Source organism: Myotis daubentonii, chromosome 9 (assembly GCF_963259705.1).
Source record: "Myotis daubentonii chromosome 9, mMyoDau2.1, whole genome shotgun sequence".
Taxonomy (NCBI): domain Eukaryota; kingdom Metazoa; phylum Chordata; class Mammalia; order Chiroptera; family Vespertilionidae; genus Myotis; species Myotis daubentonii.
The window spans coordinates 3605489-3632126 of record NC_081848.1 but is presented as its reverse complement, the minus strand read 5'-3'; the positions used below and the strand labels follow the sequence as shown (position 1 = coordinate 3632126).

The following is a 26638-nucleotide window of genomic DNA, read 5'->3' as shown; positions in this document are numbered from 1 at the left end:
CTTCAATCTTGTCTGCTCTACCAAGAGTCTGACAGCAGGAGGAACCAGACACCATGAGGAAAATGTCTCCATCTCTGGCCCTAACCCTCCCTGCAAATTCACCCCCATTCGAGTCCCCTGGACCCCTTTCTCTGGGGCAGCAGCAGAGGTGGGAGCCCACCATCTAAAGCCAGTCACCCAGCCTGCCCTCCGGCCTCATCCTCAGGCCCCACCCAGAAGATTCCCTACTCTCAGCACAGGGCCTTCCCGCCTGGCTCCTCCCGGGAGGATGTGTGTTATGGGAGGAGGGAGGATGTGTGTTAGGGGGGAGGGAAGAGGGAGGATGGCATTTAGTGGCACCAGAATCATGGCACCACCCCAGCCCAGGGAGGCCTGAAGGTGGTCAGTGACACCCACCTCTCCAGCCTCTGCAGGAAGGTGGCAGCGCCGCTGAGGTGTGGATCCCATGATCCACCCTCAGGCCAGGCATGTTCTCACCAGGCCAGGAACTTCGTTTTAATGCTCAGCACAGTGTTGTTGTTTTTAAGATATTTTTATTGATTTCAGAGAGGAAGGGAGAGGAAGAGAGAGAGAGAGACATCAATGATGAGAGAGAATCATGGATCGGCTGCCTCTTACATGCCCCACACTGGGGATCGAGCCCATAATCTGGGCATGTGCCCTGACCTGGAAACCAGGACCTCCTGGTTCATAGGTCGACACTCAACTACTGAGCCACGCTGTCCAAGTGGGTAACATTTGAGACACAACTCGGCCGAGGCTGGTGACAAGCCAGCAGGTGAGAAGACTGGAACCCAGTCCCCAGTTAGCCAACAATGAGGACCACACACCACGTCTGTGCAACGTAACATTTATTTCTTCCAAGGCAAAGCGAAAGAAAGCCCTGCAGTGCAGTCAGGTTGTAAAGGCGAGACAGCCCGGCCACCCCGGCTGGACCCCGAGCCGGCGCTGAAGGTGCTCACAGCCGGCCTCCCGAGGCCGCGGCCGGTCCGGGCTCCAGCCCTGCTGCGCACCGGACCGGGGCCCTCGGGGAGCTGGCTGTGGGTGTTGCTGTCGCCCCAGCCAGGGAGACCGCGCATGAGTCGGAAGCACTGCAGACCCGGGCGGGGGCGGGAGGGGGAGAGAGGGGAGCGGCTCCGGCCTGGGAGGGTGGGCAGTTTCATTTCTCCCAGGGGTGCGGGTGTCCACCCCAGCGCTCCGACGGCAGCTGGGGTGCTGGTGAGGTGCAGACATTGAGTCACGGAGCGCAGGAGTGTGGCTGGTCTCCCCCCCTCCCTGCCCCCCCCCCGTTTCCTATCCTTGCTCAGCTTCTGGGTGCCCCCCAGGTCACGCTGAACCAGACCAGAGCTCCTGCGATGCAGGCTGCCCACCTCGGGCACCCCAGCCTTTGCCCCCCTCCAGCACCCTCTCTCTCACAGCCACCGCCCACAGTTATGAATTCCCGCCAGGGAACGGGGGACGCCGGGGCTCCACCCGCATCCCAGGCCCCGCTAGCAGCCCCGGACCATTCTCGCCGCCTTCTGCTCAGTTTCTGCCCCAGGAGCCCCAGGCCTGGGGTGCGGAGCCCGAGGTCAGGGCCAGGAAGGAGAGCTGGGAAAGACCTGTCTCTGCTCGCACTCACCTTACTGCCCCCCAGCCGCAGCGCCTGGGCCCCCAGGACATTGTGCAGATGGCCCTGTGGGGCCACAGGCCCTGACACACACCCCTCCCTGATATTGGCGGCAGGCACTCCAGGTGGGTCTGCGGGGAGACTGCTGTGCTTCACCGCAGGACACGCCAGTTTTTCCCAGGGTGTGATCCTGGCGTCGGGCAGGACCGTTCTTTGGTGTGGGGACTAATCTAACCTCCTCCGCCCACTTACAGGTGCCAGCAGGTAACCCCGGGCCTCAGGCCACCAGGAGTCCCCGACAGTCCCCCTCACCTCCGCTGAAAGCCACCCACCAAGTGTCATTACAGGAGTCTCAAGCATCAGGACCCAGGTTCCTGACAACAAACACTGAAATAGTCCCCAGGGGAGACCTGGGAAGGCAGGAGGCCCAGGGAGAGAGGGAGATAATGAGGGAGGGAGAGAGGGAGGAAGTGGGGAGGGGCGAGGGGGAGGAGGGTGTGTGTTATGGGAGGAGGGAGGATGCGTGTTATGGGAGGAGGGAGGGTGTGTGTTATGGGAGGAGGGAGGGTGTGTGTTATGGGAGGAGGGAGGATGTGTGTTATGGGAGGAGGGAGGGTGTGTGTTATGGGAGGAGGGAGGGTGTGTGTTATGGGAGGAGGGAGGGTGTGTGTTATGGGAGGAGGGAGGGTGTGTGTTATGGGAGGAGGGAGGTGTGTGTTATGGGAGGAGGGAGGTGTGTGTTATGGGAGGAGGGAGGGTGTGTGTTATGGGAGGAGGGAGGGTGTGTGTTATGGGAGGAGGGAGGGTGTGTGTTATGGGAGGAGGGAGGGTGTGTGTTATGGGAGGAGGGAGGGTGTGTGTTATGGGAGGAGGGAGGGTGTGTGTTATGGGAGGAGGGAGGTGTGTGTTATGGGAGGAGGGAGGGTGTGTGTTATGGGAGGAGGGAGGGTGTGTGTTATGGGAGGAGGGAGGGTGTGTGTTATGGGAGGAGGGAGGATGTGTGTTATGGGAGGAGGGAGGTGTGTGTTATGGGAGGAGGGAGGGTGTGTGTTATGGGAGGAGGGAGGGTGTGTGTTATGGGAGGAGGGAGGGTGTGTGTTATGGGAGGAGGGAGGTGTGTGTTATGGGAGGAGGGAGGATGTGTGTTATGGGAGGAGGGAGGGTGTGTGTTATGGGAGGAGGGAGGGTGTGTGTTATGGGAGGAGGGAGGTGTGTGTTATGGGAGGAGGGAGGGTGTGTGTTATGGGAGGAGGGAGGTGTGTGTTATGGGAGGAGGGAGGGTGTGTGTTATGGGAGGAGGGAGGTGTGTGTTATGGGAGGAGGGAGGGTGTGTGTTATGGGAGGAGGGAGGTGTGTGTTATGGGAGGAGGGAGGGTGTGTGTTATGGGAGGAGGGAGGGTGTGTGTTATGGGAGGAGGGAGGGTGTGTGTTATGGGAGGAGGGAGGTGTGTGTTATGGGAGGAGGGAGGGTGTGTGTTATGGGAGGAGGGAGGGTGTGTGTTATGGGAGGAGGGAGGGTGTGTGTTATGGGAGGAGGGAGGGTGTGTGTTATGGGAGGAGGGAGGTGTGTGTTATGGGAGGAGGGAGGATGTGTGTTATGGGAGGAGGGAGGGTGTGTGTTATGGGAGGAGGGAGGGTGTGTGTTATGGGAGGAGGGAGGTGTGTGTTATGGGAGGAGGGAGGGTGTGTGTTATGGGAGGAGGGAGGATGTGTGTTCTAGGGAAGGGACACAGAGAGGGGACAGGACAACCTTGAACATCCCACCAGTTATAACGCTGGCCTCCTCGGTCACTTTCCAAGCCCAAAGGACTTTTTAAACAACTCGCCAAGCCTCCCAATAGTCCAGGGAGGGAGGCAGGCATCGGGCCGCCCATTGTGTAAATGGGGAAGCTGAGTCAGAGACGTGCTGGCCGGGTGTGCGTTAGCAGCAGCGGCCGCGAGGGGCACCCCCTCCTGTCCGGGGCCTGGGCCTGGTCGGCAGCCTGTCCTCAGGGGGACCGGCCCTCCGGCCACGGGCGCTGGCGGAGCGGCTGTAGGAAGGCAGTATACTTTCCCCGGTGCCTGGTGGCTCTGCTCTGTCTGCTCCCAATGCCAGGAGCCTGGGGATGGGTTATGGGAGCAGAAGGACAGAAGGGACAGCGGCAGCTGGCGGGGACCCTGAGCTCATGGGGGGCAGGGCCAGGGACAGCCTGTAGTGCTGCTGCCCCCCAGTTTCCTCCCCGCCCCCTCCTGCCCTGTCTCCACCCTGAGGAAGCTGCTGCCGCCTCCCCTCCCCCCAGGGCCCAGGAGCCTGCCTCAGGGCTTCTGAGAGTGGGACAGAGGGGGCAGACGTGACCTTGACCTCCGAATGCCACCTCCTGCCACCTGACTTCTGCCCCCATCCGGGACAGCACCTGGGGCCACTCCCGCACCTCCACATCCTAGCCAGGGGCCCCCGGGAGCCTGGGAGCCGTCTCTGTGACTCAGCCATTGCCCACGGGGCCACAGTGACACGCTTCCGCCCCGGACCCGGCTTGGGGGGGGGGAGGGGGGTCACAGGGAGCCGTCAGCAGTACCACAGGAGACGGGTGGCATGAGGGGGAGGGGGAGCTGGACCTGGAGCTAAGGCACAGTCTAGCCTCTAGCCCCACACACGGGTCAGCAGTTCTGGAAAAGCAAAGGAAAACTGGCACCTCCCCCCTCCGCACCAGGACCGGCGGGCGAGGCCCAGCTGAGCAGGAAGCAGCCAGAACCCCTGGTGGAGGGCGCTCTCACCGAAGGAAGGGGACCTGAGGCGGAGGCCGGCGGGTGGGGGGGGGGTGCCCGCACACAACCCTGAGTCAGGGGAGCAGGCGTGAGGGCACCGAGGCACCCACAGCAGAGGGGGCAGCGCCAAGCAGGATGGGCCCCTGTGCCCTGGGACGGGCTGGCAGAGGTGGTGGACGGGGGCAGGGGGTCGGGAACCCATCAGAGCCTCTCCCTGCACCCTCCAGCCCCACCCCACACCCTGCCAGGGTCCCTGAGGCCAATGCGCCCCAGAAGAGTTCGTGCTCCCAGGGCGCCGGCTCCAGGAGAAGCCTGGGGCCACGTCCTCTGCCACCGGGAAGAGGAGAGCCACCTGCCCAGGGGTGAGGCCTGGCCCCCGCCGGACCCTCCCACCGCACCCCACCCCTTCTCCGGGCGGCAGGCCGGGCAGGACCCGGCTCCCACAGGAAAACGAGAGTTTGAGCCAAGCAGCAGCGTCAGGCAGGCGGCCCACAGGCCTGGGAGTCACCCTCACACGGCGCCCTGGGCTGTGGCCCCCAGGCTCACGCCTTGCTGGGTGCCTTCTCTTCGGCCTTGGAGCCCTGCAGCCCGTTCTCCGTGTTGTCATTCCCTGAGGTGCTCACAAGGCATTCCTTCCTGGGGGGGCGGGGACAGTGAGGGGGGAGGGCACTGTGAGGGGAGCAGTGATGGGGGAGGGAGCAGTGATGGGGGAGGGAGCAGTGATGGGGAGGGAGCAGTGATGGGGGAGGGAGCAGTGATGGGGGAGGGAGCAGTGATGGGGAGGGAGCAGTGATGGGGGAGGGAGCAGTGATGGGGAGGGAGCAGTGATGGGGGAGGGAGCAGTGATGGGGGAGGGAGCAGTGACGGGGGAGGGAGCAGTGATGGGGGAGGGAGCAGTGATGGGGGAGGGAGCAGTGACGGGGGAGGGAGCAGTGACGGGGGAGGGAGCAGTGATGGGGGAGGGAGCAGTGATGGGGGAGGGAGCAGTGACGGGGGAGGGAGCAGTGATGGGGGAGGGAGCAGTGATGGGGAGGGAGCAGTGATGGGGAGGGAGCAGTGATGGGGGAGGGAGCAGTGATGGGGGAGGGAGCAGTGATGGGGAGGGAGCAGTGATGGGGGAGGGAGCAGTGATGGGGAGGGAGCAGTGATGGGGGAGGGAGCAGTGATGGGGGAGGGAATAGTGATGGGGGAGGGAGCAGTGATGGGGAGGGAGCAGTGATGGGGGAGGGAGCAGTGATGGGGGAGGGAGCAGTGATGGGGAGGGAGCAGTGATGGGGGAGGGAGCAGTGATGGGGAGGGAGCAGTGATGGGGGAGGGAGCAGTGATGGGGAGGGAGCAGTGATGGGGAGGGAGCAGTGATGGGGGAGGGAGCAGTGATGGGGAGGGAGCAGTGATGGGGAGGGAGCAGTGATGGGGGAGGGAGCAGTGATGGGGAGGGAGCAGTGATGGGGAGGGAGCAGTGATGGGGGAGGGAGCAGTGATGGGGAGGGAGCAGTGATGGGGAGGGAGCAGTGATGGGGGAGGGAGCAGTGATGGGGAGGGAGCAGTGATGGGGAGGGAGCAGTGATGGGGGAGGGAGCAGTGATGGGGGAGGGAGCAGTGATGGGGAGGGAGCAGTGATGGGGGAGGGAGCAGTGATGGGGAGGGAGCAGTGATGGGGAGGGAGCAGTGATGGGGGAGGGAGCAGTGATGGGGAGGGAGCAGTGATGGGGAGGGAGCAGTGATGGGGGAGGGAGCAGTGATGGGGAGGGAGCAGTGATGGGGGAGGGAGCAGTGATGGGGGAGGGAGCAGTGATGGGCCCTATGCCCAGCCCTCTCACTGGCCTTTCAAAGAGCTAAAGAAGCCAGAGGCCAAGCCCACCCCCCACCCCCACATCCCTGTGCCCGCCTGTGGTCTGTGGATGGACCAGCGCTGGCGAACGCCTGCCCGGGGAAGGCCCTCACCAGGCGCCTCAACATGGCAGGAGGCAGCTGTCAGGCCCCGTCCCCAGGTGCAGTGCTGAGGGAGTCTAACCAGGTCCTCCCAGGCTGTGCCCACCCGGGCGGGCGGTGTGCCCAGGGGACCCAGCAGCCCCTGCTCCCTGCCCCCAGCAGTGGCAGGAGCAGGAGGCTCTGGCCTGGGGGTGGCAGGGGGCCCGGGGGGAGAAAGAGGGGGGAAGACATCTCCCTTCCCTATGGGCTCCAGGGGGCAGCACCTGCCCCTGTGGGTTTCTTTGTCTCCCAGGGGATTTTCAGAATCTCCCAGGAACACTCCCATCTCCCTAGAAGGTCTCCCCCTGCGGCTTCTGCACATGGACTCTTACCTTTTCTCCGACTTGAAAAGGGAGGGGCTCCTAAACCCTTGACTAGAGCCTTGGGTTAGGGCGACACGAGTAGACAGAGGGAGGCTAACAGGGTGGGCAGAAGACAGTGGGGTGAGGAGCCCAAGGCTGCACCCCTGCCCTCGGGGAACTGAGCAGCCACCACAGAAACCTCCTGGCGGCAGGGAAGAGGGAGCGGTTAGTGCAGGAGCGGGGAGCCAGGAGCGCCTGGTGGGGCTAGGAAGGCGGCATGGGACGGGCAGATGGAAGGAGGAAGGCGATAGGAGGGGGAGGGCGATGGAAGGGGGAGGGCGATGGACGGGGGAGGACAGTGGCCCCGGAGGATGCTGGGGCACCCATGGGCGCGTGGGTGGAGGGACAGGCGGCAGTGGAGCCACTTACTTCTTTTCCTGGGTCTTCTTGAGGATGAAGGTGACTAGCTTCTTGATCAGCAGGATGAGGACCACGAGCCCAACGACGCCGCCCACCACCGACAGGATGATGAGTGTCAGCGTGTTGTCCACTTCCTCCACTGGCGGGGGGGGGGGGGGGGACAGACAGGGGCGCGAGGTCACCTGGAGCCGAGCACGGTGGCCGTCCAAGGCCGACACCGCCTCCGACCCCTGTATCTGGGATGTCCACCTGTGCTCCTACCCTCCCCCCCCCCAGGGCCACGCTTTAGGGATGGAGCAGAGAAGCTGGGACATAGGGGCCACCCAAAGGAGCCCCAGGTCCTCTCCCCTCCCCACACGCATCCTCCCACAGGCCCAGGTTCTGAAGAATTCAGACTCAGACCCCCGAGCCCACGTGAGAAGCGTGGCCTCCCTCTGGGCTTTTCCCTGAGCAGAGAACGTTAAGATTCCCCGTGTCTCCCGTGGCGGGAGAACTGGGGAGTCCGCCCGGCTTCCAACTGCAGGTCTTGGGGTCACTCCCGGTTGGTGGCCCTGAGCAGGTCATGGAACCCCTCGCCTGTCTCTCCTCTGGAGAGTGGCCTCCTGGCTTCATCACCTGCCCCACCCACAGCCTCTCCCATCTCTCCAGCGGCTCCGACCAGAATCCTTGTGCGTCCTCAACCCCTCTGTTCCTCACGCCGTCTCCACGCCCCCTGAGAACCCCGACGCCCTAACTCCAAGACAATTCCGGAAGCCGACCTCTGGCCACCACGGCCATCTGGACATCCGGGAGGGTGTCGGTCGCAGCCCCTGGCCGGCCACCATCTGCTCTGGGCCCAGCAGCAGAGGGACCTGCTCCAGCACTAAGTCTCCTGCTCGGAGCCCGCAGAGAGAAGCCGCTCCCCACCCTCACACGCCCCCGGAGTCTGGCCTAATCTGACTCGTCCTCGCTCCCGCCCAATGCTGGGACTGTCCTCCCAAAGGCCTCCTCACACCTCCTCCCTCCTCCTTCTGCCGCCCTCGCCAGGAGGCCTCCCCGAGCGACCCTGCCAGCACCACCTGCCTCCCTGCCCGTGGTCCTTTCTCTCCATAACACTGACCCTGTTCTCTGACACAATAGAACGTTCCTCTCTATTCTGTTTTCTAGATGTCTCCTCCCATAGAAGGTACTCTCCATATGGGCAAGAATTTGTCTGCCTTGCCCTGGCCAGTGTGGCTCCGTGGATAGAGCGTTGGACTGTGGACTGAAGGGTCCCAGGTTCGGTTCCGGTCAGGGCGCATGCCCGGGTTGCAGGCTCGATCCCAGTAGGGGGTGTGCAGGAGGCAGCCAGTCAATGATTCTCTCTCAGCATTGATGTTTCTATCTCCCTCTCCCTCTCCCTTCCTCTCTGAAATCAATAAGAATATATTTTAAAAATAATAATAAACAAATACGAATAAAAATAAGGAAAGAATGTGTCCATCCCGTGCCTGCTCCCGCCTCGCCCAGAGCAATGCCTGCCACAGGCAGGGGCTCAAGGCGCATGCGCTGCAGGTGGGTGACTGAGCCTGTCACTGGCAGGGACCCTGGGCTTGAAGAAGCATGGGAGGCAGAGGAGCCACGTGTGCCGCAGACTGGGTGCCCTTCCCCTCTCCCTAGGGACAGGCTGAGCCCCCAGAGGGTGGCCTCCAGAGAGCAAGAGGGGGGCAGACCTGCCTCCGAGCACTGACTCCAGGCTCAGACCCACGCGGCCCAGGTTCCCACTTCATCGGAACGCTGCAAGGGCACCCCGTCCCCCCCCCCCCGCCCCGCCCCCCATCCTGAGCCCCGCCCGCCCCCCGCCCCCCGCCCCGCCCCCCATCCTGAGCCCCGCCCCGCCCCACCCTGAGCCCCGCCCCGCCCCACCCTGAGCCCCGCCCCCCACCCTGAGCCCCGCCCCCCACCCTGAGCCCCGCCCCGCCCGCTCTCCCGCCCCGCGTACGCTTATCCACCACTTGGAGGAAGATGGTGGCCTGGTGCTGCAGGTCCTTCTCCTTGGGGTTCCGCACATGGCAGGTGTAGCGGCCGGTGTCGCCGAAGTCCAGGTCCCGCAGCAGGATGGACAGGTTGTTCATCTTCTCCTTGGTGGAGCCCTCCAGCGTGATGCGGTCGTCGCTCCTCAGGTGCAGCCTGGGGTCCGCCTTCTCGTTCTTCACGGTCCCGCTTAGGAGCTGCGAGGCGGTGGGAAGAGACGGTGACGAGAAGCATCAGTCCGGGCATCACTCCAGCCTCCGAGTCCCGCCTGCTCGCAGGAGCGGCCTGCGGCCAGAATGCTCCGTCCCGCCTGTCTCCCTCCCGCCTGTACCCGCAGCTCTGCCGGGCGAGCCGGATGTGGCTGCATCTCCCTGGGATGTAGCACAATGCCTGCAAACGCCCCCCTCGCTCCCCTCTGCCGCCCCCCAGGTTGGCGGGCACCGCCCTCTGTCCCGCGGAACGGTGGCCCCCAACCCCACGGTCCGCGCTCAGCATTTCATTATGTGGAGGCGGCCATCCGTGGCTTCCCTGGTGGTCTTTCTGGGCCCCTGTGAGATCGCAGGAGAGGCCTCAGGAACCCCTGTGGCTGACCCCCCCCCCCACCGCCCCGGCCCTGGGGGTGCTCCTATAGGTCTCCCTGTCTTCTCGGCTCCCTCCCCCTGCTCTCCAAGTCCCTTCTCCTGTTTGGACTCTCCTCATTCCCTCCCCACGCCTTCCTCGCTCCTGCTTTAGAAATTAAACTATTCCTTTTTGCACAAGCAGTTCCGGCATCAGGTACTCCTTTCGACCACACAGAAGATTCCAACAAGAATCCCAGCAGCCCCCAATCCCAGCCCCCTGGCGGCATGATCCCAGCATCCCTCCCCTGGGGGGCTCTTCCTGGGCCGGCTCTGCAAAGAGCACCAGGAGAAGCAAAGGATGGGGACCCTCACCGGGGGCCAGTCTCCAGGGCCCGGAGTCCGGGATGGAGGCCAGGCTGAGCGACAGGGCAGGAGGGGGTCTGCCCTGGCCCGTCCCCTCTGCACCGCCCCCCCCCCCTTGCTACTTACCACCCGGAAGGCGTCGCTGCTGTTGTAGGACCAGGAGAAGGCCAGGTTGTGGAAGCCGAAGCAGCTGGAGAAGGTGCAGGGCAGCAGGACCTCCGTGCCGTTGACGGCGTAGATGGTGGCGGCCTTCCCCACCGACACCTCCAGCGCCAGGGCCGCGGGCAGCAGGAAGAGACCTGTGCGGGCACCACTCCCTTAACCAAAGCCCTCGGGCTGGGCCTGCCTGGCTCAGTGGATGAGCACTGACCTATGAGCCAGGAGGTCAGGGTTCGATCCCCAGTGTGGGGCGTGCAGGAGGCAGCCGATCAATGATTGTCTCTCATCACTAGTGTTTCTCTCTCTCTCCCTCTCCAATCAATAAACTATATATAAAAATAAACAAATCGAAGCCCTCTGAGGCCTCCAGGCTGGAGCTCAGGAGGGGCCGGGAAGGGGGTGGCTCGGCCAGGCAGGGTGCAGTCACCTTCCAGGCAGGAACTGCAGGAAGATGGTTCTCTTGACTTCCACAGACACTACCTGGGCCACCAGCCTTCCTTCTCGGTCTGATCCCCTGGCTGGGCAGGATTGAAGGCGGGACCACTTAGCCCTGGTGGCATTCCGAGTGACCACTAGGGGTCACCCCACCCAAGAAAATGAGGCCCGTGCTCAGTGCTGAGCCTGAACCCTGTTCCACTGGAGCCCGGAGCCCCCCAGGGCCAGGATGGAGCGCGGTGGGCGTGGGAACGGTGGTCCCCGGGCCGGGCAGAAGCTGGCAGAGCGACCACAGCAGCGAGCAGATCAGGGAGAGTCAGGGCAGAGCACTGGGCGGGCAGAATCCTGATGATCAGACCATCGGGATCACGCAAGAGGGATGGTGCGAAGCAGCGCTGGCCTGTCCTCTCCTGAGTAGCCCGTCCCGCCCCCAACCCCACAGCCCCACTCTATCCCCTCCACACCCCCCCCACCTCCACACCCACTAACCGGCGAATCCATACCACCCCGGCCTCGGGGACCAGAGGACCGGCCCTCCTGCTACCCTGCAAAGTCCTTGAGAAAACCCCACTGTGCATCGAGGTGGGGGAAGGGGGTTGGCATTGGATGCCACCTATTCTTGCCCCCAGATCAGATGGTCCTTGGAGTCAGGAGGGTGCGGACTCAGAGGGGGCCTCCCCAGGCTCCCAGTGACCCGAGAGCACCTCGCTGACCTGGGCCCAATCCTCGCTCAGTGCGCATGCACGTGAGCACGCGCGTCATTCTCACCTCCTCCCTGAGCTGGTGTTACAAGCACATGTCACAGGGGGGAAAGCGAGGCTCAGAGGAGCCACGGGCCTCGCCCAGAGCCTCGCGACCTCCAGGGGTCAGACTCGGGTCTCGTGGGCAGCTGAGCGCAGCCGCCTGTTCCGTCTCCCCGGCTCGCCCTCCCAGACGCTGCTCCCCTCAACCACTCGGACCTCCGGCCTGGCGTCCCCACGAATGTCAAAGCTAAAGGACCAGGACGGACCCGCTAACCCCACCGCTTCCCTGTAGAGACAGAACCACCACGGCCCCAGACGGAGGAGACTTGGCTGAGCCGACCCGGTTCCGGCTGGGCCGATGGAGACCCTCTCCGCCCAGGCGGCTCCCGGCCCTGCAGGCGCACCCCGACCCGGCTTGTTCCCCAGCCGCGGGGGCGGCCTGCGTTTTAAAGGCCGCTGGCCTTGCTTTGTCCGGCGGTTTGAGGAAAGCCCCCCGGCGGTGGTTTGGAGAGAGGGTTTGGACGTGAAACGACCACCTGCTGGGCTGTATGTCCGCCTTTCCCCCGGATTGTGAATGTGAGCTGCAGCCGCCGCCAGGTCTCCTGCCTGGGCCCACCGTCGTCACGAGCCAGAGCTAACCAGCCTGGTTGCTATTTCTCCTGGTCAAAGCTGGTCCAGGACACACTGCCGGGGCAAGCAAGGACCTCTGTTCTGCCTGAACAGCTTTTTCTAACCATTGCAACGAGGCCCTCAGTCTCCGCTTCCCTTGGGCAGCCCACCCCTCAATGACTGCATAACCTCACCCTTACAGGTCCTGCAACCCCAAACGCTGGCCATAGAGCCCAGCAGTATTTAATGGTCATGGGAAACGTACAATAGCCCTGGCCAGTTTTCTCAGTGGATAGAGCTAGGCCTGTGGAGTGAAGGCTCCCGGGATCCATTCTGGTCAAGGGCACGTACCTCGGTTGCAGGCTCCTCCCCGCCCGGGCCCTGGTCAGGGCTTGTGCAGGAGGCAACCAATCAATGTGTCACATCGATGTTTCTCTGTCTTTCCCTCTCTCTTCCACTCTCTCTAAAAATCAATGGGAAAATATCCTCAGGTGAGGATTAGCCAAAAAAAAATTTTAAGTGCAATAAAATGTAAAATCCTTGCCATGCATAAATAAATAGGTAAGTAAATGTGTGTCGCTGGCCTTCTCCTCCCCCGAGTCCGCTCAGGCGGGGCCTTTCAATCCGACTCCCTCCCTCGCAGCGCAGCGCGGCCCAGGCCAGTTTCCTCCCGAGGTGCCCACAGGCGGGAATGACACCTCGTGCGCCTGAGCAACAGGGACAGGAAGTGACCAGGGCGTCGCTCCGAGGACAGCCGGCAGCCCGTGGCCGCTCCCGGCCCCCTGGGCTTCGCGGCATCACGGCTCCTGAAGCCAAAGGGCTCTCCCTCAAGCTCACAGACAGCACCAGGGCCGGGCTGCTACCAGCCTGACTCAGCGAGTCCTCGCTTCACGTCCGGCTCTGAGACTCCAAGTGAAACAAGCGGAACAAACCCGTTTACACTGGTCAGCGATGGACAGAGGAGGCCGTTCCCACGCATCTCGTTAGCGTCGTCTCCAACCCCTGACGGAACTGGCCTGACCCGAGGACCTGCTGCCGGACCGCTGAGCACTCACCATGTGCCGCCCGGCTGCTCCCCGTGGGATGAGCGCGGCCTGTCATCGCTCACAGGGGGTGAGATGACTCGCTTCCGGTCCATTCCCCCCGCCCCCCCCCCCACCCTTACATTTTAGAAGTGCAGGCTCTGCCCACCAGGGTCCCAGTGAGTCTGAGAGGTGTTCTGTGTGTGTGTTTTGCTTTTTTTTTTTTGGTTAATCCTCACCCGAGGATATTTTCCCATTGATTTTTAGGGAGAGTGGAAGAGAGAGGGAAAGGCAGAGAGAAACATCGATCTGAGAGAAACACATCAATTGGTTGCCTCCTGCACAAGCCCGACCAGGGCCAGGGCCAGGGAGGAGCCTGCAACCGAGGTGCATGCCCTTGACCGGAATCGAACCGGGACCCTCTGGTCCGCAGGCCAACGCTCAGTCCACTGAGCCACACCGGCCAGGGCCCGAGAGGTTATTGCAGTGACCCCTCGCCTGAGTCCCCGAGGACAGTGACGCGTGGCCCGGCGTCTGCGGGTCCTGGTTTCTGGAGCCGAGACCGGGCCTGGCGAGCTGCGTTGCTCAGGTCCGGGGACTGCGGGGCCCAGGGGACTCTGAGAGCCACGCGCTGAGATGCTGTATGAGCCCCACTGTCCTTACAAAGCCGCAGCGCGGGGTCCTGTTCGCACGTGACAGGCGCTGGAAGCGAGGCTCCGCGCGCTTAAGCTGCGGGGTCCACAGGAAACGGGGAGCCTGCGCCTTCACTACGGGACAGCGCCTCACTCCCCTCACAGGGACCCGGGAGGGCAGGGCTGTTTTTAGCCCCAACGGACAAAATGAGGCACCGGCTCAGAGATGGCAAGGCTCCCTCCCGCCCCCGCGTGGGGTGAGTGGGGGGCAGGCACAGGTCTGCTGCTCCCCCTCTCAGCGGGCACCTCTCCAGGAGCATGACGCTGTCCGACTAGTGCTGCTGGCTTCTTTCAACCTCTGCCCCCATACCCCGCACCCACCCCGCACCCAGCACCCCACCCTGCACCTTGTATCCCGTACCCTGCACCCAGCATCCCACCCACACCCCACCCCGCACCCTGCACCCCACCCCACACCCCGCACCCTGTATCCCATACTCCTTACCCCATCCTGCACCCAGCACCCCACCCTGCACCCTGTATCCCGTACCCTGCACCCAGCATCCCACCCACACCCCACACCCCACCCCGCACCCTGCACCCCACCCCACACCCCACCCTGCACCCTGCACCCTGTATCCCATACTCCTTACCCCATCCTGCACCCAGCACCCCACCCCACACCCAGTACTCCATCCCACACCCCACTCCGCACTCCACCCTGCACCCCACCCTGTACCCTGTATCCCTCACCCTGCACCCCACCCTGCACTCAACACCCCACCCCCACACCCCGCACCGCACCCCACACCCCACCTCTCACCCAGCACCCCAGAGGTATAGGAACAGGAGCCCAAAATGTCGTTCCACCCTCCAGCTTAGGAGAAGGCCTCTGGTCAGAGACCCCAGCTGGCTTCCCCCCTCCCCCGCCCCACAGACAAGGGCAGAGTGTGGAGCTGGCAGGGACGCTGTCCTGTCCGGGGAGGCCGCCTCCCGCGGGCTTCCCACAGGATCCCAGGCTTTGCTCCCAGGAGCAGCAGCGCCGGCTCCCAAGCTCACTGGCACCCCTGCCTGGGGACTGTGCTCCTGGGGACAAGGGGAACCCACGTAGGGGCCAGACCCCCGCCCCGGCCCAGCCAGAACGGCACACCCAGGAGCACAGGAGAGTGGGCTGCCTCACACAGAGGAAGCAGAGAAAGAAGAGTCCAGAACGTGGAGAAAACTGTTGCCTTGAGGCCTGGCTCACGGCGGTGCACATCTCCACCAGGTTAGAGGGTGCCTGTGGGGATGGCCTGGCTCACACTGAGCTCCCAGATGCCCAGAGTGAGGCACTGCCACTCCCGCTGGGCCTGGAGGGGACACAGGACAGCCAGAGACGGGGTTCCCAAGTCCAGAGCCCGCCCATATTAAGGCGCCCGAGAGGTGAGCCAACCAGCCTGGCCTTCACCTCCCCAGCATTCCCCGCACCCCTCTCAGCCTGCGAAGTTCTGCCAGCGGGGTCCACCTGGGGGCCTGGGCACAGGGATGCCCAGCCTGGTCTGGGTCACCTGGGAAGCTGTGCTGGAGGAGGAGGGAGCAGGGAGACCCGCCCTCCCCCCTACACACCTCCCCTCCCCCCTCCCCCCCCCCCCCCCCCGCAGTGCTCAGCAGGGGTGGGGGAGATGACCCAGCCAGGAGAGGACGGGTCAGGTGCCAGGCAGGCCCCATGCTGCCCACTGACCTTGAGGAAGTCCGAGCTGCCACATCGGTGTGCACAGCCCCAGGCCAGGGCGGGCTCTCCCCTGCCTCCCCACCCGGGGCTAAAGCCAAACCAGATCACAGGACACAGAAGGGTTCCGTGCTCCATCCCTCCACCTCGGCTCCTGCGGGGAGGAGGGTGGGGCTGGAAGGAGGGAGGGCAGGCCTGGGTGGAACCAGGCACCCCCAGCTAATGACCCACGTGGCCAAGGTGTCTCCAGGCATCGCACACTGTTCTATACGCCCCCCTGCACCCCTCTGGGCGGCAGCTATTTCCATGCGTCTGGCTGTTTCCCTGCGTAAAGGGGTAAGACTTTCTTCGCTCTCGTCCCAGGCCTCACTCTAGGATTTCTCGGGGAGCAGGTGCGTTGGGGTGGGGCCTGTTTCTGGGCCGGGGACTGATGAACACGCGTGGGATCCGGTCCTGAGCCGGGTTGTGCCTTTTCTCACCGAGAGGCCCTCGCCTTGGTCGGCCCTCGGAGGACCGTTGTCCGCTGAGCCCTGAGGTCTGCAGCCCCACCCCCTCCGACTCCCGGCGCCACACTTCTGAGGACTGACTCAGGGCTCCCAAGTTCTCTTAAGGTGAAAAGTATCTGGTACATGCAAATGCGAGTTCCAAACATTCACTGGAGCAGGAATCTCAGGGCTACCCTCAGCTCTCCAAGGCCAGCGCCCACCCAAGCCTCAGCCACTCCCACCCGGTGCGGAGGGGAGAAAGGGGCCGCGTGGCGCCCACTCTGAGTTCTGCTCCAAGGGCTGGCCCGGCATGGCGGGCGGAAGCTGGCTGGCTTTCACAGGGAAGCGGACACGCTCAGCCCCGGGGAGTCGGAGAAGCCTGAAGCCAGAGCCGGGAGGCAGAAATCAGGATGAGACTCCTCCTGGGGTGCAGGCCCTGGGGGCTGTGGGAGGCAGAGCCGGCCAGGCAAGGCCCCTGGGCCCGGGACCGGGAAAGATTTCAGCTTTCTCTCCCTAGGCAACACGGCTGCTTCCTGCCGCCCCCTGGAGCTTTGCGGTAGGAGCAGGCCCCTGAGACAGCCCGGGTGCTCAACCAACCAGCTTTGCAAACAAGTCCAAGCAGTGTGCCTGCCCTCCCCTTGCAGGCCCCAGAGGTGTGTTGGCAGGACCAGCTCAGGGCTCACAGAGATCCCTCTACCCTCAGCCACAGGGCAAAGTGGGTGACTCTGTGCCCGGCTCTGCCTGTCAGTCTGACCCTGCCAGGAGGGGGCCAGCCATAAGGGTGAGGGATGCCCCACAGGCCTGCATCTCCAGAAAGAGAACTAACCTGGTTCCACATTCAAGCCTGGGGCTCTCTCCTGCCCCTTCCTCTCCTCCCACCCTCCTTCCTTGCCCTCTCCTCTTCCCGCCGCTGAGTGGGGTGAGCACCCTCTGATCACCTGCTCTCTCGTGGAACAAGCCCTAAGAAATACACAGCAAGGGGAAGGGGCTGTGCGATCCAGCACCTCCCCCTCACGGGTGATCATTAAACCCAGCAATTAAGCAACTCCGGGAACAGGAGGGGTGCGGGCCAGATGTTACCAGCTACATGCCTAAGACGGGGCTGGCCCCACACAACCTCGATTGCCATTCTGCAGCCTCCGGAACGACCTCTCGGTCAGGAAAAGGGAGTGTGGTCAGACAACCCTAGTCACTGAGTCTTCGTCTGGGAGACTGAGTTTGATGTGGGGAGAGGGGCTGGAGGGGCAGAGTTCTGCTCCATCCTCAAGCCCCATAGTCTGCACCCCCATCCCCAGGCCCCATAGTCTGCACCCCCGCCCCCAGGCTCTATCCCCCACCCCCAGGCCCCATAGTCTGCACCCCCACCCCCAGGCTCTATCCCCCACCCCCAGGCTCTATCCCCCACCCCCAGGCTCTATCCCCCACCCCCAGGCTCTATCCCCCGCCCCCAGGCCCCAGAGCTCCTCATTCTTTTTTTTAAATCCTCACCCGAGGATATTTTTCCATTGATTTTTGGAAAGAATGGAAGAGAGAGGGAAAGAGAGAGAAACATCAAAGTGAGAGACACATTGATTGGCTGCCTCATGCACTCGCCCTGACCAGGGCCCAGGTCAGGGAGGAGCCTGCAATCGAGGTACATGCTCTTGGCCAGAATCAAACCCACAACCCTTCGGTCTGCAGGCCGAAGCTCTATCCATTGAGCCACACCGGCCAGGGCCAGAGCTTCTCATTAACCCATCAGCACACCCTGCTGACCTTCCCCTTCTCGGGCTTGGACTAACTGGGAGGCAAGTGACTATGACTGAGCCGAGAGGCCTGCTTCCGTCCCCTTGACCACCCTCAGCCATGCGAGGTGGGAGGTCTCCTGCCCCCTGTGGGGCATGGTTTCCTCGTCCTTAGGGGAGCTCTGTGCACGGGCCCCATTGTCCCCACATCTTCCCCCGGGGCTGAGAGCAAGGATGGCATCTGTGCCCCAAGCTCAGGGCGATGCTGGGGCCGAGCTGGGGCCAGTTCTGGAGCCTGCTGGCCGCCCACCTACACATCACTCCGCTGTCTCCTGGACCCCGAGGGTAGCTCAGGGCTCCCTCCAAACCTGCTCCTGTGGGCCCTGCTGCCCTGACCTAGCGGCACAGTCCTCAGAGGAGGCAGGGCTGCCACCTGGAGAAGAGTGCTGTGCCCACAGTCTCTCTCACACACGCAGGCACATGCACACGCACATGCGCACATGCACGCACACACACGGACACACGCTCAGTGTGCGCTGGGTTCCCACAGAAGGCTGGGTCTGTGAACACTGGAGCAGCCCGGGACCCAGCAGCAGGAGGTGTGGATAAGGGGCCAGTTTCCTAGCGGTGGGTTTGAATTCCCCAGGAATCCCTGACCCGCTGCTGTGGTCATGTGGGAACCTGGGCTGATCAGAGAGGAGAGGAGGGGGAGCTGGTGTGGCGTGGCACTGTGCCACCCCGAGGGGAGCCCAAGAGACCTCGGCCTCACAGAGGTCCGTTTCATCGGGCCCGTGAACCCAGCGTACAGCGGTGCCGAAGGTACCAGAGGACACGCCGGTGTTCACCCATCCGGCGTCGGGTATCACTAAATCAGTGGCTCCCGAGTAACCACTCTGCCCTCTCCACCAGCCCACCGAGCCCCGGGACAGCGCAAGCACTTACATCGGCAGAAGCGGCGCTGCACTGCCCCCGAAGGCTTCCAGCTTCTGTTCTCAGCACAACTGCCTACATCATGTGCCCAAGCCAGCGGGGCAGCTGCCAGCTCTGACCAATATAAACAAGAAGAGGTGCGGTGCCAGGGCCGGAGTCGGCTTACACTGAGCCCATCTGGTTCATGAAATTACATTCTGGACTAATAACGACCCTTCCCGCATCTCTCCTCGTCTGACACTCAGAACTCATGTGCACATCACAGATCTTCACTCTGCCCCTCTGCGACCTCCGCATGGTCTCCTCCTGGTCACAGTCCCCCCAGGAAGGGGAGCAGGACAGTTACACAGGCCTCCCTGTGGAACCGCCCTGTGAGAAGAGAGAAACCCCTTCCCAAAAGGGGGCTCGATGGATCCTCCAAGTCCCTGCAACCCCTCCAGGCCAAGTGTGGAGCTGCAGGGAAGGGGGCGGGGGCCCCGGAGGAGGCAGAGGGCAGAGGAGCCAAATGGAAAAAGGGCCAGGAGGAGGGGGAGGCCCCCCCATCGGTGTAAGTCTGAGGCCTGAGGAACAAGCGTCCGAGTTGCACACAGCCCCAGGCAGGGGTAGAAACCGCCATCCCAACCATCACACGTGCAAACCACCCGGCATTCCCACACCCGAACCCCGTCCTGGGAGCCGGAGCTGGGAGACCGCACTGCAGCCCCAAGATTCAGCTCCAAAGAAGACGCCGAAAACAGCAAAGAACTAACTCATGGCGAGGCGGCCGGGCAGTGCGGCAGGGGAGGGGGGTGGGGGGGGGCGCAGACCCAGCGCGCTGGGCAGGACGCCGGAAGCCGCGGGCTTGCTCAGCGCGGCACACACCCCATCCCAGGCGCTGCTTTTCCTAGTGTCCCCGCCAGGTAGAAGGGGGCGGGGGGCGGCTGCCTTACCCAAAATCCCAGCGCCCAGCCATCTTGCCGGGGCTGCGCCGCGGCCCCCGGCCCCGGGCATGGCGCTGGTCTCTGCAGAGCGCGCCAGGGGCGCGGGGATGGGACCCAGGGCGCAGCGAGCCGGCGGCCCGCGGTCTGCAGTGGCCCTGCCTGCCGGGAGCGCGGTGCGCCCGCAGGACCGGGAAAGTTAGCGGGGAGAGCGCGGAGGAGGAGCCGGCTGCGGAGAGGCGGCCGAGGGCGAGGGGGAGGAGGGGTGCGCGGAGCGGGGAGGAGGAGCGGGAGGATCGCGGGGCGAGCGCGGAGGCCGCGTCGCTGTGCCCGGCCCTGGAAGCGCTCCAGCCGCAGGAGGAGGCGCCGCGGAGCCCAGGGCGCCCGCCCGCTGCGCACCTGCCCCGCGCCCCTCGCGGTCCGGGAGCGCGGGGAGCAGGCGGGCCCCCCTCCAGCTCGGGCCGGGCGGCTGCGGCGGGCACTGCCGAGTCGCGGGCACTCGCCGCATCTTCCCTACGCCGAGCTGCCCCTTAGGAGGAGAGTTTTGGGGAGTAGCATGGAGCTTTGCGGAGTTGGGCAGCCGTGTGCGGCGCCGTGGGGAACGCGGGTGGGGGCAGCGGCTCCCCTCCCGGGCTGCGAGGGGCCGCAGGGTGGGCGTGTGCGGGCTTGCCCTGGGCGCCAGGGGAACCGCGTGCCCGGCTCCAGGAGCGGAGCTTCCATTGCGCACTGACTGTCCCCCGCCCCACACCCCCATGTCTTCACAGAGTCCGCTGAAATGTGGGGCTCCTGGTCATGGACTTCGGCCGACGTCCTGATCCCCGCCGGGTTCCACCACCACCCTCTCCCTCCTTCCCCTGCCCCGGGCACCCCTACCTCCTTACGCTCTAAGGAGGCCTCCCTCAGGCTCCGCCCTCTCACTCCTCCAAGGCCTCCCCCTCCTCCAGAACCAGGGAGGTTCTGGCCTCTGCTTTGGACTCCGGGTTTGGGGGTGTGCCAGGTCAGAGGGCGGGGGTGAGACTGCCCACCAGCAGGCCTTTCTCCAGGGGGTGTGAGTTCAGAGGGAGGAGGCTAATGTCTGAGAGCCTTCCGCACAACCACCCAAGCCTCCTCCCTCCAGGCAGAGCCTGGCTGCCTCCCACTCTCCCTTCTTCTTGCGTCTGGAAACTGTTCAGACTTGGGGACCGGCTCCCACTTCACTGTCTGATCCCCGCTACAGCCCACCGCCTTCTTACCTCCTCCCCGTGGCTTCAGGGAGGCCCCTGAGGCTGTATGAGAAATGCTGGGTGTGTATTTGTGTGTGTGTGGGCTTGGTTTTTGGTTTTTAGTATTTTTATTGATTTCAGAGAGGAAGGGAGAGGGAGACAGAAACATCAGAGATGAGAGAGAATCATGGATCGGTTACCACCTGCACGCCCCACACTGGGAATCCAGCCAGCAACCCCAGGCACGTGCCCTGACCAGGAATCCAACTGTGACCTCCTGGTTCATAGGTGGATGCTCAACCCCTGAGCCCCGCCAGCCGGCCGAGTGTGTATTTCTTTTTGAGACGCGCTGTCTCTGGTGTGGTTGCCCCCCATATAGTGGCTCTATATGCAGGCACTGGGGACTCAAATCCCAGCTCTGGCATTGAGCTGTGACCTTGAGCAAGTTATGCAACTTCTGCAGAAGCCTCGTCTGTAAATGGTGAAAAGAAAGATATTTACCTCCTGGATTGTTAAGAGCAATGGCACCCTTAGAGCTGGGTGACAGGGGCCTCCCCCCAGGGCCGCTGAGTTTAGGAGGCCATACTCTTCCCACTGGGAAGGGGTTCATGGGACAGGAGGGAGTGGCCATGCACCTCCTTCTAGACCATGCAACATCCTCTCCGGGCTGACCCGCAGGTGTGCACCCACAGGCGGGGCAGCGTCTGCAGGCACTGGGGGCTGACGGGACGGCATGCGGGGCAGCGTTCCCAGGATGCCCCAGAGCCTTCCCTCGGGCCCGGAGGAGCGTGGGCCATCGTGGATTTTGGACCTGGTCTTAAAATTAAGGCCGAGAAACGTAACCAAGGCGGGGAAGGGGGCTAACAGGTGAATGCTAACGCTTTTTTACTGTTGTTAATCTCACCCGAGGGTACTTTTCCATTGATTTTTACGGAGAGTGGAAGCAAGGGGGAGGGACAGAGAGAGAGATTATGATCGGTTGCCTCCTGCACGCACCCCAACCAGGGCCAGGGATCGAGCCTGCAACCAAGGTACTGCCCTTGACCATAATCAAACCCAGGACCCTTTAGTCCACGGGCCGATGCTCTATCCACTGAGCAAACTGGCTAGGGCTAAATTTGAACACTTTGATATTTAATCTTTAACTTATATTTAGACATCTATGTCATTTCCTTTTGTACACTTGCCAGGTCATGCACACATCACAGTGGCCCTGGCTCTGGAGCCTGGCTGAGCTGTGACTGCATGAAAGGTGCCGGCGGCTGCTGGGCACAGGGTGGGTCGACAGTCCATTGAAGCTCTCAGACCCTCAGCGTCTGTGGCCCCACAGGCTCAGCCTCTCCCTCCCCAGGTTGCACACTCACCCTCTCCCTCCCGGGAGCCTCGGACATGGGATCCGCAGGCCGGCACCGCGCTGCCACTTTATTTTTACAGCAGGGTCATGTTTCTCGGAGCAGAAGGTGAGGTGAGACAGGCGCAGGGCCGAAGGGAAGGACAGTGACCCTGCCCTGGGGGGGGGGGGGGCAGAGCTCCCTGGTGCCTTTATTTCGCTTGTGTGTTTGTTCCCTTGTTCACCCTCACCAGCAGACATTTTTCCATTGTATTTCTCATAGCAACTGTTTGCCTCCTGCACGCGCCCCTGTCTGCCCTACAGCCCAGGTATGTGCCCTTGACTAGGAATCAAAAACGAGACCCTTAGGGCAGCGGGCCGGCGTCTAACCACTGAGCAGCTGGCCAGGCCTCGCTGGATACCTTTAGATCCTGGGACAGAAGAAGGTGCCCGTTCCGTCTGCCCCCACCGCCCCTGCTGCCTCACCGTTCACCAGTTCTCAGCACCACTTCTTGGGAAACCCACACGCCTCACAGATGAAGAAACAGGCCCAGCGTGTCAGGGCACGGGGCGGCGGCTCTTACGGCTCTTACAGCCTAGACCACCCCTGCTGTCTGCTTCGCTCCCCAGCCTCCAGCTCCATCAGGGGCCACCACGGTGGGGGAGACGCTTGGGAAATGCATTAGCAGCTGGGGAATTTTATTTATTTGTGTGTGTTTTTTAATCTTTACTGTTGAGAGCATTACACAGGCCCTCCTTTCCCCCATTAGCCTCGTCCAGCCGCTCCCATCCCCTGCACCCCCCCCCACCCTACCCAGCCCATTGTCTGTGTCCACGGGCGGTCACCTATGCACACAGGTTCATTGGTTGAGCTCTTCCCACCCTCCCCTGCCTTCCCTCTGAGGTTCAACAGCCTCTTCATGCGTCTGTGGCTCTGGGTCTATTCTTGGTCATCAGTTTATTGGGTTCATTAGATTCCACATGTGACTGAGATCATGGGATACTTGCCTGTGACTGGCTTATTTCCCTCAGCATTATGCTCGCCAGGCCCCTCCATGCTGCTGCAAATGGTAGTAGATCCTTCTTTTTTACAGCTGCGTAGTAAAAATGTGTAGATGCTTTTAATCCACTCATCTGCTGATGGGCACTTAGGCTGTTTCCAAGTCTTAGCTAGCAGTTAGAGAATTTTTACATTTATAGAGCACTTTCCTCAAAATTTCTCAAAACACCTGTCCATTGGGCAAGCATGGAGGATCCTCCTGAGGGTGCCAGGGGAGGGGGTGCCAGGGGAGGGGGTCTCAGGGGAGGGGGCAACAAGAGGTCAGCGTTCCTTCTCTCCTGCCTTTGGGGAGCCCTCCCAGAGTCGGGGTGGGAAGGAACATTGGGGCGCCCTGCCCCCTTTCCCTCCTTCTACTGAAGCCCCTTGTGGGTGGGAATGCTGACTTGGACACAGCCCCCAGCTGCTCCTGGACCAGCTTGATTCTTGGTGATGGGATAGTGCAGCCCAGGTCTCAGGGGAACTGGCTCAGAAATAGCCTGAGAGGCATGTTTTCAAGGATGTGGAGGGGTCCACGCCCAGGAGCTGTGGGGCTCAGGCTGGAGGAGAGAGGGCCTACATTCAAGGGGAAGGCCCGGGGGTCATGTCCATTCTTCGCAGCAATTAGCCCAGCAGCCCTGTCCCAGACCAGGCGGCCGGCTCCTGCCCACCAAGGAGCTGGGTTGGAACGAGGGGAGAGCGGGTGAGAGGGTGCGTGTGGTGGGCAGTGGGACCAGCACGAATGGGGCCGAGCTCAGCGCCTGGCCCCCGGGGATGCTCCCCGGAAGGCACTCACCCTGGGGACAGTCCCACCTTCTCCTGGGGAGGGCCCCTCCCCTGGCAGTTCCCAGAAAGACAGCCAAGCCCCCAGCAGGGAGGAGGGGAGGGAGCGCTGGGGAGGTTTCCAGAGCTATTTTGAGAGGAGTCCCTCCTGAGCACCTAGGGCCGGGCTGCGAGCCTCCTCCCCTCGGGCTCCCCTAGTGCCCGTGCCCTTGCCTGCCTCCCCCTCCTCCCCACAAGCCTCAGGGCTCCCATCCCCCGCGGGCACTGCAGGTGAAGGCTGAGTCGGCTCTTCCAGGCGGAGGACACGGGCTCTGCAGGGAGCCCCCTCCCCCACCCCCGCCTCAGCCTTGGGGATGGGCGGGAGCGCTCCCCTCTGCACCCTCGGCTGGAAGCAGGTCCCCCGCGCAGGACGCGGGGCGGCAGGAAGTGAGGTCTCTGCGTGCACTCACTTAGTTCCATGCCCCCGGTCCTTCCGCCTGCAGGTGGATACTGTGCGAGCCTCCTGGACTAATTTGGGGTCTCTTTCTAGTGCCCCAGGTCTATTCCCTGCCCTTCCCTACTCACCACTGTTTCCCTCCAGCTCAGAGCGCCCGCCCGCCCCCCACAGGCTCTGCGGCTCCTGAAGTTGGTCAGCACGAGGGCGTGGACAGGCCAGCCCTCCCAGCAGCGAGTGGGGTTAAAGAGAAGTTCCTCCTCCTTGGCCCTCCCCACCTCTCCGCCTTCTAAGGGGCTGAGCACAGGCAGGAGTGCAGGTCCCTCCTCCACCCCTCTCTCCTGTTTTCTGTCCAACATCCTTTCAGGCCAGGGGGTGGGGAGCCCTGGGCAGATGAGCTCATTGGGAGGCTGCGGGCAGAGGGAGGAGGGAGCAGGAATGCCCTGGCCAGGGAGCTGCTCACCGGATATCCCGAGCCAAGCCGAGAGGGGCGTGTGCCCACTCCAGGAGCAGGCGCTGCTCCCTCCCTGCAGCTGAGACGGTGAGTCTGGTTCTTTATTGCGGCCACGGCCACGTCGGGTGGGATGGGAAGTCCCAGGGCAGGGGCTTACCCTCACCCCAAGCAGCCCTCACCTCTCGCCTCCTGCAAAGGAGGAGGGCCCAGGGGGGTGAGGGCTGGAGGCCTTGGGGAGGCTGTGGTCAGGTGGCTGCCCACCCAACCGCCTGGTTAGCTGAACGGCCAGATGTCCTCTCGGAACCAAGGCCAGGTCCCAGCCAGAGTGTCAGCGGGTGCACAGGGCCAGGCAGACTCCTGGGCGCTGGCCCCGTCCCTGTGAACCTGATGCAGAGCTGTGTCTTGCAAAGTGAGGGGAGAGGGAGGGGTGGAGTGGGAGAGGAGATGTGGTGGGGGAAGGAGACTGGGGTGGGGGGGAGGGGGGAGTGGGAAAGGAGATGTGGTCAGGGGGAGGAGATGGGGAGGGAGGGAGTCTGGGAGACGGAAGCAGGGGCCAGGGAGAGCCTCCCTGGAGGGCAGGGTGCCTTGGAGAAGTTGGAACATGGCCCTAGCCAGTGTGGCTCAGTGGAGAGAGCGCCAGGCTGCAGACCAAAAGGTCCCGGGTCTGATTCCAGTCAAGGGCATGTATCTTGGTTGCAGGCTCCTCCCCTGGCCTGGGCCCTGGTCGGGCTCGTGCAGGGTGTGTTCCTCTCACATTGATGTTTCTCTCTGTCTCTCTCTCCCTTCCACTCTCTCTAAAAACCAATGGAAAAATATCCTCGGGTGAGGATTAACAAAAATAAATACATTTTTTTAAAAAAGGAGTTGGAGGCGGCATGGCCTGCAGCCGAGGAGGACGGGGAGGGACAGGGAGACAACCAGCCAGCAGGCCAAGAGGCTTTGACAGGCCTCAGGTGCTGAGCGAGGAGCAGGGCCCCAGAGGTCAGAGCTGTTTGTGGAGCTGTAGGGCGGGGCGGGGGGGGGGGGGCGGGGGGGGGCGGGGGGGGAGGCGGGAGGGGGGACCTCAGGGGCCTCCTGAGAGGCTGCGCTCTGCTTCCGAACACTCACCCTTGCCCCGTCGCCCACAGTCATTCTGAGGCTGGCCCTCCCCCCCTCCCCCCCCCCTCTCCCCCCTCCTCGTCCCCCCCCTTCCCGCAGAGGAGTCCTCTGCTGCCCTCTAGCCATGCCCCCTGCAAGCACAGCACCTGGCCGGCCCCCTGTGAGCGCGCATACTCAGCAGCGCAGGGCCTTGGCGCCCGGTGGGTGAGGTGAGGATTGAAGCACGTGTGGGAAGGTGCCCTGAGCTCCATCTGCTGACACACATAGAATCCTCGCTGGGCCCCAGCATGCATTAACGACAACTTTTCTTACTATTCGCCCCCTCTCTCTCCTCCCACACCCTCCAGGCCCTTTCAGGGGGACACAAGCCCACCCCACAGCCCTGCCCACAGCATCAGCCTTGCTACGGGGCAGGGGTTGGGAGGGTGAAGGGAGGCCAAGCCTGTCCCCCTTTGCAGTCTTGCCTGAAGGCCTGGGACGCGAGGCCCTGGCTGGAGGGCCAAGGACGAAAGTTAGAGGGGGCCTGATTTTGGAAAGAAGTTCCCAGGGGGCCTAGCTTCTCGTTTCTACCCTCTCCCCGCCGGTTTCTCACTGAATGGGGCTCATCACTTCTCACCCCACTGGGTAAAGATGGAGAGGGTGAAGGGGCCTGAGTGTAAGAGGCCGCCTGAGGGGAGCAGGACTGGGTAGGAAGGCAGGGGCAGGAGCTGGCCTCTACATGTGCCATAGTCACCTTTGGGCAAACGAGAGTGAATCCCCTGCTGTCGTTTTAACCCTGAGACGGGAGCTGCAAGGGCCGCTCTCAGTAAGCGCTGGCCTGGGCGTCCTCTCGTCAGCACCCCATGGCACGCTTGCACGCCTTCCAGAACGGGCTCGTCACTGCAGGGGAGCAGCGCTCTGCACCGCTCCGACTTCATCCGATCAATATGTGTCTGCCGGCCAGCCCTAACGTCTCCCCTTGGCGCCACCGGGCCAG

General features: G+C 63.3%; 1 protein-coding gene across 2 annotated transcripts; it reads right to left on the bottom strand.

Annotated features, from left to right (window-relative positions):
* Positions 1 to 834: 834 nt before the first annotated feature.
* On the bottom strand, positions 835 to 19636 carry SCN4B (sodium voltage-gated channel beta subunit 4). 2 transcript variants are annotated; one of them, XM_059707754.1, is made up of 5 exons: positions 19339 to 19636; positions 10089 to 10261; positions 9008 to 9236; positions 7057 to 7186; positions 835 to 4990 (listed from the first exon to the last, which is right to left on the bottom strand). In XM_059707754.1, exons 1-5 carry the CDS (start codon positions 19397 to 19399, stop codon positions 4897 to 4899), a joined length of 687 nt encoding a protein of 228 aa, XP_059563737.1. In that variant the 5' UTR covers positions 19400 to 19636; the 3' UTR covers positions 835 to 4896. The 2 variants fall into 2 exon arrangements, with proteins under 2 accessions (XP_059563737.1, XP_059563738.1); XM_059707755.1 differs by lacking the exon at positions 19339 to 19636 and adding an exon at positions 18422 to 18442.
* Positions 19637 to 26638: the final 7002 nt, after the last annotated feature.